The 14435-nt window shown below is 36.6% G+C and overlaps 1 protein-coding gene across 6 annotated transcripts in view; it reads right to left on the bottom strand.

The window, feature by feature from the left end:
• The window catches only part of LOC118535522 (zinc-regulated GTPase metalloprotein activator 1C), a 53052-nt gene that overhangs the window by 24263 nt on the left and 14354 nt on the right, over nt 1–14435 (bottom strand). For all 6 annotated transcript variants that reach the window (XR_004917226.2, XR_013443934.1, XM_078062159.1 and 3 more), the window contains 2 exons: nt 4692–4751; nt 3276–3313 (listed from right to left, as the gene is read on the bottom strand). Coding sequence is in view for 4 of the 6 variants with exons in the window: in XM_078062159.1 (XP_077918285.1) it covers nt 3276–3313; nt 4692–4751 (98 nt within the window). In the remaining 2 variants the exon portion in view is untranslated. The remainder of the gene's footprint in view (nt 1–3275; nt 3314–4691; nt 4752–14435) is intronic.

Here is a 14435-nt window from a genome sequence, read left to right as displayed (position 1 = left end):
TGCAGCAACAAATCCCCTTCTATTCAGCAGTATACCTATTTAATAAAGATGTATTTTTAGCAAGGTACCTGTTTCTGAAAGATCCCGGAATATTACAGGATTTGAAAAATTTTTCAAAATACTGTACTGTTGACCTTTTGGAACATATGAATTTGGATTTACATATGAATTTGGGGCTATGTGGCTATGAGTTGGTGGGGTATAAAAAAAGATATGGCAGGAAAATTAGATATTTTATTTTTGAATTTCCATATCTAAATGGAACAGTAGTTTTACAAAGTAACCCACGTTTTTAACACATTTACTTCTCCAGAAGATTAGAAATCTACACTCAAAGCTAACTGGGAAAAACCAACATTTTACTACCTTCAGGCAATCAAGAAGTACCAAATATAAAAACACGTTAAAATCCCCAAAATAAAAATGGGCCAATATGTACAATTCTATTATGGATAAGGCATGTAATAATCACATATAATTATAGAAAAAGAGATAAAAGCCCTGTTCTATGCATTTTTGAAGCCCATATAAACATAAAGAAATAATAAATGCACACTAACATTTATTTTCTCTGGGTATCAGCCCAATATTTATTTTCCTTATGCAACTTCCTTCCTCCCCAAGTCAAACTTTGCAAAAAGACTAAAACCAGTCTTTTATTCAAAGGGACATTCTCCAATATTGGTTACTCAGTCGGATAAATTCCATTTATAAAGTTTAAAAAATGGCAATTTTTATATTCTATGTACCTGCACAGGCAAGGAAGGAAAACATCTGCAAATTTTTTTTCAAAAATTTTAGAGTGTGTGTGTGTGTGTGAATGTATACATATGCCCAAAGGATTCCTCATGTCTGCTGAGAGACTATGGCTTTTGCTTATATATTAAAAAAGACAAAAATGGTTTTGGTACTAATTAACCCAACACTTCCCAAAAGTCAAGGTTCAACCTCCAACTCAGCACACAGTAAGAAAGAAAGAAACCCTTTGAAATAACACCACTGTAGACCCGACTTCAATAAGGGCTAGCGGGTGTCCTCTTCTGCAGAAACAGAAACAAGCTGGACCAAAAAGAAGAGAGCAAGATAGGGGGAAAACACTGCTGTTGACCAAAATGGAAGAAATCTAGTGTCAAAGATGTCAGACGACATTTAAAAAAAGCAGCAGCTCTCTCCTCTCAACGGACTGGTTATAGATCTGACGCTATTTCAGCTGTTAGAAAACGATTATTGCATAATGTCAGTCTATTTATTTTTCCAGTCTTTTCCAAGCCAAACTGTTTTCTGACTGAATTGTTTCAACAGCTAGTGCAATATAACAGAAGAGCCAAAAAGAAACCTCTCACTTGACCTTTCCTGTGTAACTTCATCCATTGATTCTATTGCATTAAATGCTGTCACGTTTGTAGAACTGAAAAGAACAATGTTGGTAGCCTGGGTGTCAAGTCCTGAGAATAGAGAGCTGTCATTTGAAGTTGTCCAATTCTTTGCCCGTGATTAAAAAATGAATATTTCAGATCAATGGGTGACAATCCCATTAGAGTGATAGCCCATGATATCAATTACCACTTCAGTTTCAATCTGGCTGCCTGGCCACAGGGTACCATTTCTCAGCTTTCCTTGTGATGGGCTGGCTCCTTGAAGCATGACACCCTTAAATTGCTGCCCATTATCCAAGTGTCATTACTTGTACTGCCTCAGAATTCTCTGAATCACAAGCAGCTACTGGGGTCAAGCTTTGCAACCAGAGGAATTGGACAAGTGGGCAAATTCTTTATATAAAGGAAAAGTTATTTATCTGGCATCTGACTTAAAAAATCTAAAGTTTCCATTATCCTGACAGTATGTCAGTTTTGTGTAGGTATATTGATTTAATAATTTAAGAGGTTTTATCAAGGTGGCAGGAGGTTAAACGTTTACTGTGTTTGCATTATTCAGAATGTTGCTTTGTTTATTTGGCCTCAATTACACTGCTAATAGATTCTATTTAACTCCTCTGCAAATCTAAATATACATATAAAATTATTCCTGTAATCATAAATACATAAAGAGTTTAACTCTGGGTATGATACCTTAAGTCTATCAAGAAGACAAATAAAATATCTTAACTGCTATCTCTTCTGTAGGTATCCCAAATTTGGTAATAAATGTATATAAGAGATGAATTCAGACATGCCTATAATAAACATTCAGAATGAAGAATTTATTTTGCTTCCTCCATAAATATTTTGTTAGAAATATCATGATTTCAGAACAGTCGGAATTTTTCTGAGTAAAATTGTAATATCTGGAATCTTTCTTTGATTCTTAAGATGACTAATAAATTTGGACTCAAAATCTACAGAGAAATTATTTTCCAAACATCTCAAATTAGGCAGCTCTATTCCTGAGGGAGACAAAGGGCCAGTGAAGGGATAGTGGTAACCACTTAACAAGCATGCTCCACCAACTGAACCAGCAAGGTGCCCCGGAAGTAACACTTTTTCAAATTAACAAATTGAGATATATTGTGGAGTAGAATACAAAATGGACGTGCATTTTTAAATATTAAATTTAAACTTCTAAGAAATGATTACTTAGGGGGCTATCCACATCCCAGAGTGGGACCGGGAGACGGAGGATAATTTCATTCTCTTTTCCCTTTAGTAGTATTTCACTTGGAAAGTTGAGAAATATTGTTTTATTTTATGCAACAACAGGTTTTTAAAAATCTTACTAAGTGCATTTTATGAATTGAAGTCCATTTAAATACATTTGAAGAACTTGGTAGTTATGAAAACATTCACAGGAGGATACCATTTAAAGGAGAGTTTCTCCTCACTACACTTATGTATAAACCCTGATTTCTCAAAATAAGGTAAAGCGATTATTTTTTAACACAATTATTTCCAGTTTGTGTCTGGTAGCAGTTTAACAAGAGAAAAAGGTTCTCATATGCTTTCTCAAGCTCAATTTCTTCTATCAAATAGAAAAACTCATCAACAATGGGGTTGAGTCCCAGTAAGGAGTTACACATACCCAAACTTTATCCTGTAATATCATCATTACAAAATATTACACTTCCAACTTCTATCATATCAAGACAGAGTAACAGAAAATACTTAATTTTAAAACAAAATAATTAAAAGACACACAAATTTCATCTATTGTTCACAATAGTTTAAAAAAAAACTTGTTAAAATATTCAAACAAAACTGCAGAAAAAAAATATATAATCAATCCCCATAAACCCAGCTTTTAACAAATAATTAGCAACTCACAGCAATCTTTCAACTTACTTTTAGTCCATATTTTGAATCCACAACAGTTATGATACCTACAAAGGAATATATCTTTTAATCACCTCTATGCTTGAGAATGAAAATCACAACTAACCTATTTCAGTTCACAAATGTTACTCAATAAAATACTGGTTTTTCTCTTGCCAAAGCTGCAATTTAATTCAATTCCACGAACAAGCAGACACATTTTAAATGTGTACTGAGTGCCTTAGCACCATTTTAAGGCATTAGGGAGGTTATAAAATAATTTTTTAAATTAAATAAACAAAGAAGTAAATAAGAAAATAAGATTTTTCTGGCCTTTAAAAAGCTTTAAATCCAAAATATGAGACAAATTACATAATATAAACTGGAATGTGATAAATTACACAAGACAGGTTATTTCCAGTTTATATATTCACATTATCAAAATCAAGACTTTTCTTAACATTTAAATTACTGCTTAACAAATCTGAGATGCCTTAAGATATCTTATTCCTAATAATTTGTACCAAATCTAACTCACACAAGTATTTTCCGTAACATGTACCTAAGTTTCCAAATGGTCAGTTAGTTTGTCAATCTCTCAATTTATATGCCAAATAATTTTTTCAAATGATAACAGCAGAATGAGTCTGATGATACCTAGGGAATTCAACCAGCTCCATGCTACATATACTAGAGCCAAATGACTGGGCACAGTCTTAAATTTCACTCTTGAGTCTGTGGAAGACCTGGTTTAAAGAAAGGTAAAGGGTGGGCGGGGCATAGTTACTTCATTCATAAGTTTCTATATGTCTTAAATGAAGTCTATGAATACAATTGCCCAAAAGTGTTACGGCAAAGAAAGTAAGGGGTGGGGGCCTTTGCTTAATTCTTATCTTCAAGGGAAAATGAAAGCAGAAATATGATCCTCATACTGCATATTTTAATTTTATTTTTATTATTTTTAAGATTTTATTTATTTATTTGACAGAGAGATAGAGAGCACAAGTAGGCAGAGAGGCAGGCAGAGGGAGAGGGAGAAGCAGGCCCCCCGCAGAGCAGGGAGCCCGATGCGGGGCTCGATCCCAGGACCCCGGGATCACGACCCGAGCCGAAGGCAGCCGATTAACCAACTGAGCCACCCAGGCGCCCCTCATACTGTATATTTTAAATAAAATAAAAAACTCTCTAACATACTAAGTACATAAATCAAACAGAGGATGTAAGAAACTGACATAGCATTTTAAAAGGAAAACCTTAGTGGAAGCACTAAATTGGGAGCTGACATTAAGACCCGACATCTAGTTCTACCACTCTCTGGGGCTTTGGAATCTTCATCATCAAACTAAACAAGTTTAAAAAGATTAAAATTATAATGTGAGCGGGAAAAAAAAATCTTAACCATAACATTTTACTTGAAAACAAAAGAATATTCGTTTTTAAACTTACCATCAAGATAAATATCAACCCCTAATTCAGCATCAACCCAAAACATAGAAGCTACAGCACCTGAAAAATATGTACAATATTGATCAAATAAAAATATTTATTCAAACTGAGAAACACTATTCTACCCAGGCTGTTTTAATGTGTCCTAAAAGAATTAGCAGGCGAACACATATACAAATTATGTGTGGCTTTCCAAACTTCTTTATGGGAATTACAATGACAGAATCTTTTACTATTTATACTCATTTCTTCCCCTCTCCCTTTCCTGTCCCCTCCACAAAAAAAAGAAAGAAAGAAAAAGAAAAACAGATCAGCTCTTATCACATACAAACCCAACACCAAGCTTCTATCAATGCCATAGTAATCTGCCAATAGATACTACCAAATAATTTGGGCACTATGGATATGTGCACATGGGACTTATTTTTATGTTTTCTCTTCCAAATTTAATAATCATACAGTTAACAAATAATGAATTCTCTCTCTAAAGGGAAGCAAAACACAATATAGATAATTCGGAAGCCACTTGACTGAAAAAGAGAAAAACTTGTAAGTTTTATAGAAGGAAAAGAACAGAAGGCAAAATTATACACTCTATAAGAGCATTACTAGTAAAACCTTATACTATTTGTTTAATACTGATATAAAATTTGGATCTGAGGAAAAAGAACTTCTAAGTAAGAAATTAAAACTTGTTTTTGACAGACACTGGTTCAGTAGCAAAGCACACGCCCTGATCAGTTTGCCATTACACAAGAAAAAGAAAACTGGCAGTAAAAGAAGTATTTGATTTTTCAAAGCATCACAGGTCCAGTTAGTGACAGGGCTGTCCAAAAGAATGAGTACTGGGGAAAAACAAGGATAACTGAACTCATCCCCGTGTCTGAAGCTGTCCACTTACACTGAGGAGATGTGGCCCCCCAAGCATCACTGTGTCAACAGCGAAATACCTGTCAGCTGTCTACAGTGATTACTCATGCAAGATATAGCAAGGGCCACAAGATCTAATGGTTTCCTGATACCCATTGATTTTTTCCCCAAAACTTAATAGTTTTCCAATTTGACTGAAATAGGATTTGTGAGTAACAGGGGCGAATCAATGCCTGTTCTTTTCAAGGAAATTACTTTACCATGACAATTATTTAGCTTAGAACTGGAGAGTGTCAGTCTCCTAAACGGTAAACAACTGAATTGCCAATAAGAATTTTCTTCACTTACTTGGCTAACACCATGATTTTAATTAATGAGGGAGAAAAAAGTAAATCTACTGTGAGTATCATTACCCCTAACAATAAGTCATTTAAAAAAGTCTTAATTTTTTTCACTCAGTAAAATTCCACATTGTTCATAAACCTTTTTTTTTTTAATTCATGGATTACTATTCAGATAGCTTATAAGTCCTATACAGTTAACATTCATGTAGTATTAAGTTGAATTGCAAGAGTATATTAGAGCTTTTTTTCTAAATCTGATGTGTATCCTTGGTAATACTTACCAGGCTACTTAAGAAAACTATTTAAAATTTAGATGCAGGTGTTTAGCAAGAGGAGTAAGATGAGAGAATAAGTTAATCAATAGTTCCAAACCCAGGGTGATTTTTCTCCCCAGGGAATATTTGGCAAAGTCTAAAGATATTTTTAATTGTCTCAACTAGGGGAATGCTACTGGCATTTAGTGGGTAGAAGCCAGGGATGCTGTTAACATCCCACAAGGCAAAAAACAATAAAACAGGGCGCCTGGGTGGCTCAGATGGTTAAGCGTCTGCCTTCGGCTCAGGTTGTGATCCCAGGGTCCTGGGATCGAGTCCCACATGGGGCTCCCTGCTCCTTGGGAGCCTGCTTCTCCCTCTGCCTCTCTCTCTCTCTCTCTCTCTCTGTCTCTCATGAATAAATAAATAAAATCTTTAAAAAATTTAAAAAAAAAACAAAAAAAACAAAAACATCCCACAATCCACAAGACAATCCCCTACAAAAAAGAACTATCCAACCCAAAATATCAGTTGTGCCAAGGTTAAGAAACCCTGACCTAAATTATAGAACCTCCCTTATTCAAAACCGATTACAACAAACATTTAAATAAAATTTTAAAAGCCAAGTTTTATTAGCAACAACCCAATATACAACCTCCTGCAACAAATTTTGAAGAATGATACTCTAAATAAGAAACAGAAAGTCCTATGTGACTTCTGATAATTCTTATTTCTACCCTAATAAGTGGCTGTGGGGAAAAAGTTTACAAAATCCAAATACTTATCAGAAACAGCTTTCAAAATGGCAAGAAGGGGAACTGAGCAAAGAATAAGTAATACAGGGAAAAGTCAACCAAGGGTAAAAGTTTCTAACCATTTCCACATTTTTGGAGGAGGGGGCCACTTTCTAGGGCTCAGAGCAAAATGAACTAAAAGGTCTGAAGCTCAAGGATGTACCTGCACAAGGTATTAATATATTTTCATGAGTAGTTGGAGGAAATTCAGGAGGGGAACACTGGGTACTTTAAGAGAACAGAACCTAAAAGTCATATTGCCCATATGGCTCTCTCAGTCACCCCTTTTCCTTTGCTTCGCCTTCCCTGCTCTCAGCAAGACCCAGCATTCAAATTGAGGTCCAGGAGAAAAACAAGTTTAGGTAAGATAGGTAAGATATTAAAAACAATCCATCAACACCATATGTAAGTAGACTGATGTTCTCTACATCAATCACCAACATGCTGAAAAAACAATGCACATGTTTTTTCAAAGAAATGGAACATATCCTAAAATTTGTATGGAACCGGAAAAGACCCTGAATAGCCAGAGGAATGTTGAAAAAGAAAAGCAAAGCTGGTGGCATCACAATTCCAGACTTCAAGTTCTATTACAAAGCTGTCATCATCAAGACAGTATGGTACTGGCACAAAAACAGACACATAGATCAATGGAACAGAATAGAGAGCCCAGAAATGGACCCTCAACTCTATGGTCAACTAATCTTTGACAAAGCAGGAAAGAATGTCCCGTGGAAAGACAGTCTCTTCAACAAATGGTGTTGGGAAAATTGGACAGCCACATACAGAAGAATGAAACTGGACCATTTCCTTACACTGCACACAAAAATAGACTCAAAATGGATCAAAGACCTAAAAATGAGACAGGAATCCATCAAAATCCTTGAGAACACAGGCAGCAACCTCTTCGACCTCAGCCGCAGCAACTTCTTCCTAGGAACATCGCCAAAGGCAAGAGAAGCAAGGGCAAGAATGAACGATTGGGACTTCATCAAGATAAAAAGCTTTTGCACAGCAAAGGAAACAGACAAAACCAAAAGATAACCGACAGAATGGGAGAAGATATTTGCAAATATCTTATCAGATAAAGGGCTAGTATCCAAAATCTATAAAGAACTTATCAAACTTGGGGCACCTGGGTGGCTCAGTCATTAAGTGTCTGCCTTCGGCTCAGGTCATGATCCCAGGGTACTGGGATCGAGCCCCGCATCGGGCTCCCTGCTCGGCGGGAAGCCTGCTTCTCCTTCTCCCTCTCCCACTCCCCCTGCTTGTGTTCCCTCTCTCGCTGTGTCTCCTCTGTCAAATAAATAAATAAAATCTTAAAAAAAAAAAAAAAAGAACTTATCAAACTCAACACCCAAAGAACAACTAATCAAATCAAGAAACGCGCAGAAGACATGAACAGACATTTCTGCAAAGAAGACATCCAAATGGCCAACAGACACATGAAAAAGTGCTCAACATCACTTGGCATCAGGGAAATACAAATCAAAACCTCAGTGAGGTCGCCTGGGTGGCTCAGTCATTAAGTGTCTGCCTTCAGCTCAGGTCATGATCCTAGGGTCCTGGGATCGAGTCCCACATCGGGCTCCCTGCTCAGCGGGAAGCCTGCTTCTCCCTCTCCCACTCCCCCTACTTGTGTTCCCTCTCTCGCTGTCTCTCTCTGCGGAAAAATAAATAAAATCTCTTAAAAAAAAAAACCTCAATGAGATACCACCTCACACCAGTCAGAATGGCTAAAATTAACAAGTCAGGAAACGACAGATGTTGGCGAGGATGCGGAGATAAGGGAACCCTCCTACACTGTTGGGGGGAATGCAAGCTGGTGCAGCCACTTTGGAAAACAGTATGGAGGTTCCTCAAAAGTTGAAAATAGAGCTACCCTACGACCCAGCAATTGCACTACTGGGTATTTACCCCAAAGACACAAATGTAGTGATCCGAAGGGGCACATGCACCCCAATGTTTATAGCAGCAATATCCACAATGGCCAAACTATGGAAGAGCCTAGATGTCCATCAACAGATGAATGGATAAAGAAGATGTGGTGTGTGTGTATATATATACACACACACACACACACACACACACACACACACACACAATGGAATATTATGCAGCCATCAAAAAATGAAATCTTGCCATTTGCAATGACATGCATAGAACTAGAGGGTATTATGCCAAGTGAAATAAGTCAATCAAAGAAAGACAATTATCATATGATCTCACAGATATGAGGAATTTGAGAAATAAGACCGAGGATCATAGGGGAAGGGAAGGAAAAATGAAACAAGTTGAAACCAGAGAGGGAGAAAAACTGTAAGAGACTCAATCTCAGGAAACAAACTGAGGGTTGCAGGAGTGGAGTGGGGTGGGAGGGATGGGGTGGCTGGGTGATGGACACTGGGGAGGGTATGTGCTATGGTAGCGCTGTGAACTGTGTAAGACTGATGAATCACACACCTGTACCCCTGAAACAAATAATACATTATACATTAAATGAATAAATAAATAAATAGGAAAAAAAACAATGCACATATATTACAGCTTAGAAGAAACAAAAAAGAAGATAAAGGCAAGGAAAAAAACTGAAGAAATGAATAAGGCATATAAATGGCAAAGAACCCATATTGGAAGGAAACATAACCCAAGAAGCCAAAGAAAATTCTCAAAGGCCTATTCATGATAAGGAACTTAAAAACAACAAAATCAATTAAAAACAAACTCTAAAAGGCAAGATAAAGCAGAATAACATGAAATGGAAGTTTGTGCTAAAGAAATAAACATACAACCAATAAACATATCATTACTTAACGAATTCTTTTAAAACATCATGGAACAGAACAGATACTGTTGGAAACAGAATTACTGACAGAAAGGAACACGTAAGATGACTGAAGTAAATGCAGAAGCAAAAGACAAAACAATCAGAAGATAAAACATATGGAGAACATAAGAAAATTCAATATAAGGAAAATTGGTGTCATCAAGTGGAGGACCCAATAATTGGACAAAAAAATCTTCATGGTAATAAGGTAAATGCTCCTAAATGAAGAAATAAACCTACAGATTACAGATTATACTGTAATCCAAGGAAAAATGATTATGAATGACATGTAGACGTACCCTGGTTACATTACTGACCTTCAAAAATAAAGGAAAAAATTGTCAGGCAGTTTGGATGAGAAAGCAAGTCACTTTCAAGGAGGCAGAAAAAAATTAGACTTTTCTACACTAACATTCCTTGCCCCAGTAAAATAAAATAATGACCACAAAGTTCTAATGAAAGTGTTCCCTGAGGATATTACCTCCTGCCAAGTTGTTTTTCAACAATGAAAACACCAGGTAGACAGACTCAAAACATTAAAGGAAACAACAGCATTAAAACTCAAAAAATATATCGCCCACAAATCCTGATGAAAAAAAAAAAGGAAATCCAGGCAATCAAAAAATACTAAGAGATCAAGAAGCAATATTTGTTAAGTTCTGAGGGAAGGAAATCGTGATCTGGAAATTTTATACCCAGTAAAATAATCCTTCAGGTATAAAAACAAAAGACAAGCACTCTCAAGCAAGTATGTAAGAACTTAAGGAAGGAGGGGCGCCTGGGTGGTTCAGGCAGTTGAGCGTCTGACTCTTGGTTTCAGCTCAGGTCGTGATCTCAGGGTCATGAGATTGAGCCCCGCGTGGGGCTCTGCATTCAGCACGTAGTCCTCTTGGGACTTTTCTTTCCCTCTCCCTTAGCCCCTGCTCCCGACTCTCTCTCTCACTCAAATAAATAAATCTTTAAAAAAAAAAAAAAAAAAGCAAAGGAACACAGCATCTATAGCTTGAAAGGATCACCTGACCATGAAATTCAGTCAATAAAGAGATTCATCAACTCAGGAATGGAGAAGCCACAGTACTGAGGTAATGAGGACTAAAATTGTTTAAGATAGAACCAAACAAGTGTGAGAGAATGTAGATGTTAGGAATCTTAACACAGCACAGGATAAATCAATCAAAACCAGGAGATGGGACTAAGTAGAAGTGTTCATTTCCTACTCCTTTATGTCCCGGAGTCAAGAAATAACTCTGAACTGATACATATAGTTCAAAAACTAACTCGTCCCATTTGTTTATGTTCTTTATAACCTTTTTTCCCCCCTGAACTCATATCCCTTCCAGTGAAAAGGCATTTTTCTGATATTCAGGATTCCTTCATTTCTTTCAAGTTCTCTTTCAATTACATGGTATTTTTTTTGCTTCTGCCCACCTTTTGAGGAATTTATTAATTAATTTTAATGATATCAATAGTTGATTTGTGGAGTATCTAATATGTGTTGGCTTACATATATATGTGTGGTTTACATATAGAATATACAAATTTTAATTGAGGTAAAATGGTATGTGACCTTATATTAGTTTCAGGTGTATGGCATAATGATTCAGTATTTGTATACATTACAAAGAGATCGCCACAGTAAATCTAGTTACCATCCAACACCATACAAGTGACCCCCTTCATTCATTTCAACCCTTTAACCCCTTTCCCCCTGATAACCATCAACCTGTTCCCCGTATCTGAGTTTTGTTTTGTTTCTTAGGTTTCACAGATCAATGAAATCTAACTTATTTCCCAGAGCATAATACCCTCAAGGCCCATCCCCACTGTTGCAAACAGCAAGTCTATTGTATATATATAGCATATCATCTTTATCCATTTATCCATCGACAGACGCTTAAGTTGTTTCCCTAGCTTGGCTACTGTAAATAATGCTGCAATGAACATAGGGGTGCACATATCTTTTCAAATTAGTGTTTTCATTTTCTTCAGAAAAATACCCAAAAGTTAAATAGCTGACCACATGAAAGCTCTATTTTTAATGTTTTGAGGAGCCACCATACTGTTTTTCACAGTGGCTGCACCAATTTGCATTCCCACCAACAGTGTATGAGGGTTCCCTTTTCTCCGCATCCTTGCCAACACTTATTTCTTGTCAATTTGACTCTAATAGGTGTGAGGTGGTATCACGTTGTGGTTTTGATTTACATTTCCCTGATAATTAGTGAAGTTGAGCATCTTTTCATGTGCCTGTGGGCCACCTGTATATGTTCTTTGGAAACATGTCTATTTAAGATCCTCTGCTCTCTTTTCAAATTGTTTTTTTGCAACTGAGTTCTTTACACATTTTGGATATTAACCCCTTATCAGATACATGATTTGCAAATATTTTCTCCCAGTCAGTAGATTGCCTTTTCATTTTATTGATTGCTTCCTTTGCTGTGCAGATGCCTTTTAGTTTGATATAGTCCCACTTGTCGATTTTAGCTTTTGTTGCCTTTGCTTTTGGAGTCAGATCCAAAAATTCAACGCCAAGACTGATGTCAAGGAGCAAACTACCTGTTTTCTTCTAGGCATTTTATGGTTTCAGGTTTTACATTCAAATCTTTCATCCATTATGAGCTAACTTTTGTATATTGTGTAACATAGTAGCCTAGTTTCATTCTTTTCATGTAGCTGGTCCAATTTTCCCATCACCATTTATTTGAAGGGACCATCTTTTCTTCATTGTATATTCTTGCCTCCTTTGTCATAGATTAATTGGCTAGAAAAGCATGGGTTTATGTCTGGGTTCTCTATTCTGTTTCATTGATTTGTGTCTTTTTTATGCCAATACCATATTGTTTTCATACTACAGCTTTGTAGTACAGTTTGAAGTCTGGGACAGTGACATCTCCCATTTGCTCTTCTTTCTCAAGACTGCTTTGGCTATGGAGGGCCTGGGTGGCTCAGGCAGTTAAGCATCTGCCTTCGGCTCAGGTCATGATCCCAGGGTCCAGGGATTGAGCCCCACATCGGACTCTCTGCTCAGCAGGAAGCCTGCTTCTCCCTCTCCCTCTGCCTGCCGCCCCCCCCTTGCTTGTGCTCTTGTCAAATAAATAAATAAAATCTTAAAATAAAAAAAAAAGACTGCTTTGGCTATTCAGGGTCTTCTGTGATTCCACATAAACCTTAGAATTAATTATTTGTTCTGGGGCGCCTGGCTGCCTCAGTCAGTCGAGCATATGACTCTTGATCTCAGGGTTGTGCATTCAAGCCCCATGTTGGGTGTAGAGATTACTTTAAAAAAATCTTTAAAAAAAATTATTTGTCCTAGTTTTGTGAAAAATGGCATTAAAATTCTGATAGAGGGGCACTTGGGTGGCTCAGTCAGTTGAGCGTCTGCCTTCCGTTTGGGTCATGATCCCAGGGTCCTGGGATTGAGCCCCGTGTCAGGCCCCCTGCTCAGCGGGGAGTCTGCTTCTCCCTCTCCCTCTGCTGCTCCCCCTACTTGTGCACGTGCTCGCTCTGTCAAATAAATAAATCTTTTAAAAAATTTAAAAAAATAAAAATAAATAAAATTCTGAGTTTGCAATGAATATGTATATTGCTTTGGATAGTATGGACATTTTAACAGTATTAGTTCTTCCAAACATGAGCATGGAATAACTTTCCATTTAGTTCTGACTTAATTTCTTTCATCAATGTCCTAGTTTTCAATCTACAGGTCTTTCACCTCCTTGGTTAGATTTATTCCTAGGTATTTTATTCATTTTGATGCAAATTGTTTTGTTAAGCTTTTTGCAAGGATTGTTTCCTTAATTTCTCTGACAGTTCATTATTTGTGTCTAGAAACACAACAGGTAAGTGTACACCGATTTTGTATACAGCAACATGACTGAGTTCATTTACTGTTTTTTGGTGGAGTCTTTAGGGTTTTCTACATATAGTATCATGTCATCTGGAAATAGTGATAGTTTGATTTCTTCCTTTCCAATTTGGATGCTTTTAGGTCTTTTTCTTGTGTTATTGCTGTGGGTAAGACTTCCTTGGATAAAAAAGGCAAGAGTGGGCATCCTTATTTTGTTCCTGATCTTAGAGGAAAAGCTTTCAGCTTTACACCATTGAGTATGAGTTTGTCATGTATGGCCTTTATTATATTTAAGTATTCCCTCTATACCCACTTTAAGAGTTATCATCATAAATGGACACTGGAATTTATCAAAGGCTTTTTCTCCATTTATTGAGGTGATCACATGACTGCTACCCTTCATTTTGTTATGTGGTGTATCACACTGATTTGCAGATGTTAAACCATCCTTGCATTCCTGGAATAAATTCCATTGATCATGGTGTATGATCCTTTTAATATTGTCAAATTCAGTTTGCTAATATTTTGTTGAGGAATTTTACATCTATGTTCATCTAGGGATATAAGCCTGTTAATTTTCTTTTCTTTTTTTTTTTGGTGGTGTCCTTCTCTAGTTTTGGTATCAGGGTAATGTTGGTCTTATAAAATGAGTTTGGAAGCTTTTCCACCTCTTTTAGTATTTTGGAAGAGTTTGAGAAGAATAGATATTACATCTTTTTTCTATGTTTGGTAGAATTCCCCATGAAGACACCTAATCCTGGACTTGTTTGCTGGGTGGTTTTTGATTACAGATTCAATCTCCTTACTA

This window comes from Halichoerus grypus, chromosome 14 (assembly GCF_964656455.1).
Source record: "Halichoerus grypus chromosome 14, mHalGry1.hap1.1, whole genome shotgun sequence".
NCBI classification, from domain to species: domain Eukaryota; kingdom Metazoa; phylum Chordata; class Mammalia; order Carnivora; family Phocidae; genus Halichoerus; species Halichoerus grypus.
This window is presented reverse-complemented; position numbering and strand designations above follow the sequence as displayed.